Source organism: Neopelma chrysocephalum, unplaced genomic scaffold (genome assembly GCF_003984885.1).
Source record: "Neopelma chrysocephalum unplaced genomic scaffold, ASM398488v2 Primary Assembly neopelma1_95936, whole genome shotgun sequence".
Taxonomy (NCBI): Eukaryota; Metazoa; Chordata; class Aves; order Passeriformes; family Pipridae; genus Neopelma; species Neopelma chrysocephalum.
The window spans coordinates 5,174-8,274 of NW_020924587.1; the positions used below are offsets into that span (position 1 = coordinate 5,174).

The 3,101-nt window shown below is 43.2% G+C and overlaps 1 protein-coding gene across 1 annotated transcript in view; it reads right to left on the bottom strand.

The window, feature by feature from the left end:
* Nucleotides 1-3,101, bottom strand: part of LOC113981053 (eukaryotic translation initiation factor 3 subunit C-like protein) — a gene marked incomplete at its 5' end in the record, with an annotated part of 13,017 nt that overhangs the window by 5,069 nt on the left and 4,847 nt on the right. Inside the window, 4 exons of the mRNA XM_027708290.1 lie at nucleotides 1-14; nucleotides 887-1,038; nucleotides 2,081-2,184; nucleotides 2,991-3,101. The exon at nucleotides 1-14 is cut by the window's left edge and continues 117 nt beyond it; the exon at nucleotides 2,991-3,101 is cut by the window's right edge and continues 144 nt beyond it. Coding sequence (XP_027564091.1) covers nucleotides 1-14; nucleotides 887-1,038; nucleotides 2,081-2,184; nucleotides 2,991-3,101 — 381 coding nt within the window. The remainder of the gene's footprint in view (nucleotides 15-886; nucleotides 1,039-2,080; nucleotides 2,185-2,990) is intronic.

A 3,101-nucleotide genomic window follows, 5' to 3' on the forward strand; every position in this document is an offset into this window, starting at 1 on the left:
CCATAGATCAATCCCTGCCCCATAGATCCACCCCTGACCCATAGATTCAATCCCTGGCCCCAAAGATCGGGGTCTGACCCAAAAACTGGGCTCTGACCCACAGATTGGCCTCAGAAATTGGGGTGTGACCCACAGACTGGGGTCTGACCCATAGATCAGTCCCAGCCCCATAGATCCACCCCTGACCCATAAATTCAGTCCCTGACCCATAGATCAGGGTCTGACCCACAAATCGGGGTCTGACCCATAAAACGGCCCCAAAAACTGGGCTCTGACCCAGAGATTGACTTAATAAATTTGGGTCTGCCCCATAGATCATCTTCTGACCAACAAATCAGGGTCTGACCCATAGAATGGCCCCAAAAACTGGGCTCTGACCCACAGATTGGCCTCAGAAATTGGGGTGTGACCCAGAGATCAGGGTCTGCCCCATAGATCCACCCCTGACCCATAGATTGGGGTCTGATCCATAAATCCCATTTAATTCCATTTAATCCCCATTAAATTCCATTTAACCCCCATTTAAAACCCACTGAATTCCATTTAAATCCAGTTTAATCCCATTAAAAACCTATTATTAAACCACCATTTAATCTTATTTAATCTTATTTAATTCCAGTTTAACTCCATTTAACCCCCATTTAATCCCATTAAACCCCCTAAAAACCCAATTAAATCCCATTTATTCTCCATTTTACCCCATTTTACCCCCATTAAATCCCATTTAACCCTCTTAAAACCCAATTAAATCAATTTATTCTCCATTTAATTACCATTTAATCACAATTTAACCCCATTTATTCCCCATTTAACCCCCATTAAATCCCATTAAACCCCCTTAAAACCCAAATAAATCCCATTTCTCCCCAATTTAACCCAATTTAACCCAATTTCACCTTCATGTAGGCGGCCAGGTTTGGGTTGTAGTCGTAGAGCGAGGCCACGATGTTGAATTTGATCTTGAGCTCGAGGGGCACCCCCAGGTTGTGCTCGTGGGCCACCGACACCAGGTGCTGCAGCAGCTCGATCTGCGCCGCCCTGGCGCCCAAAAAACAACCAAAATCCGCTTTTTTCACCCAAAAATTGGACTTTTCCACCCCAAAAACCCCCAAAATCGGCCTCTTTGACCCCCCAAAATCCCCCTTATTTACATAAAAATAGTTGATTTTTACTCCAAAACCCCTCAAAATCAGCCTTTTTAACTCAAAAAAACTTAAAATTGGTCTCGATCTGCGCCGCCCTGGGGGGGCACAAAACACCCAAAATCCGACTTTTTCACCCCAAAATTGGACTTTTGGACCCCAAAACCCCCCAAAATCGGCCTTTTTAACCCCAAAATTGGCCTTTTAGACCCCAAAAGCCTCCAAAATTGACCTTTTTTACATAAAAATCGGACTTTTTGACCCCAAAAAAACCCCAAAATCGGCCTTTTCCCACCTCAAAATCGGACTTTTCCACCCCCAAAACATTCAAAATCCGCTTTTTTCACCCCAAAATTGGACTTTTTGACCCCAAAACCACCCAAAATCGGCCTTTTTCACCCCAAAATTGGACTTTTCCACCCCAAAACCCCCCAAAATCGACCTTTTCTCACCCAAAAATTGGTATTTTTGACCCCCAAATCAGTCATTTCTACCCCAAAGCCACCCAAAATCAGCCTTTTTCCACTGCAAAATCAGCCCAAAAAATCCCAATTTTCCCCAAAAAATCCCCATTTTTTTTCCCCAAACCCCCCATTTTCCTGTTTTTGCCCAAAATCCGGGTTTTTCCCCCCAAATTCCCACCTGTCCGTTCCCTTTTTGCCCCGGGCCTGGAGGATCTCGTTGAGTTTTTCTTCACCACCAACCCAAAAATCAACATTTCCCATCCAAAAATTGCTGGATTTTACCCCAAAAATCACCATTTTTTTTCCCCCCAAAATCCCCATTTTTCACCCAAAAAATCCCCATTTTTCTCAAAAAAATTCCAATTTTTCCCCCAAAAATCCCATTTTTCCCCCCCAAAACCCCCATTTTTTTCCCCCACCCCCCCATTTTCCCATTTTTGCCCAAAATCCTGTTTTTTCCCCCCAAATTCCCACCTGTCCGTTCCCTTTTTGCCGCGGGCCTGGAGGATCTCGTTGAGTTTCTTCACCACCAACCCCACGGTGATTTCGGTGCCTTTCGCAAACATCTTCGGCTTCTCCTGCCAAAATCAACATTTTTCACCCCAAAATCAGCATTTTCACCCCAAAAATCAGTATTTTTACCCCAAAATTAGTGTTTTTAGCCCCAAAACTGCCATTTTTAACCTCAAAATCACCATTTTCACCCCAAGAATCAGTGGTTTTTACCCCAAAAAACCATCATTTTTAGCTCGAAAAATCACTATTTTTACCCCCAAAATCAATATTTTTACCCAAAAATTCAGCATTTTTATCCCCAAAAATCAATATTTTCACCCCAAAATCAGCATTTTCACCCCCAAATCAGTATTTTTACCCAAAAAATCACTAGTTTTTACCCCCAAAAATTACCATCTTTAATCCCAAAATCAGTCGGTTTTCACCCCAAAATCAGGGATTTTTTAACCTCAGAAATAGTGATTTTTACCCCAAAAATCAGCATTTTTAACCCTAAAATCAACCTTTTTCCCCCCAAAATCCGCGGGTTTAAAATCAAAATTAAACCTTTTTTATCGCCCCCAAATCAGTTGTTTTAAACCCAAAATCAGGGGGGTTGCCCCCAAAATCAGCCTTTTTAACCCCAAAATCAGCGATTTTTTTATCCCAAAATCAGCGATTTTCACCCCAAAATCAGGAGCTTTAACACAAACATCAGGATTTTCTCCTCCAAAAATCAGTGGGTTTCACCCCAAAATCAACCTTTTTCGACGCCAAAAATCAACATTTTCGTGCCCAAAAATCTGTATTTTTAACCCCAAAAATCACTATTTTTCCCCAAAATCCCCGTTTTTGCCCAAAATCCCCGTTTTTCCCCCCAAAATCCCACCTTGACCAGGGGGACTCCGCACTTGACCTTCTCCCACTCGCCGCCTTCCTCCTCCTCCTCCTCCTCCTCGCGGCGGCTCTTCCGCTCCAGCTTCTTCTTCGCCTTCTCCTC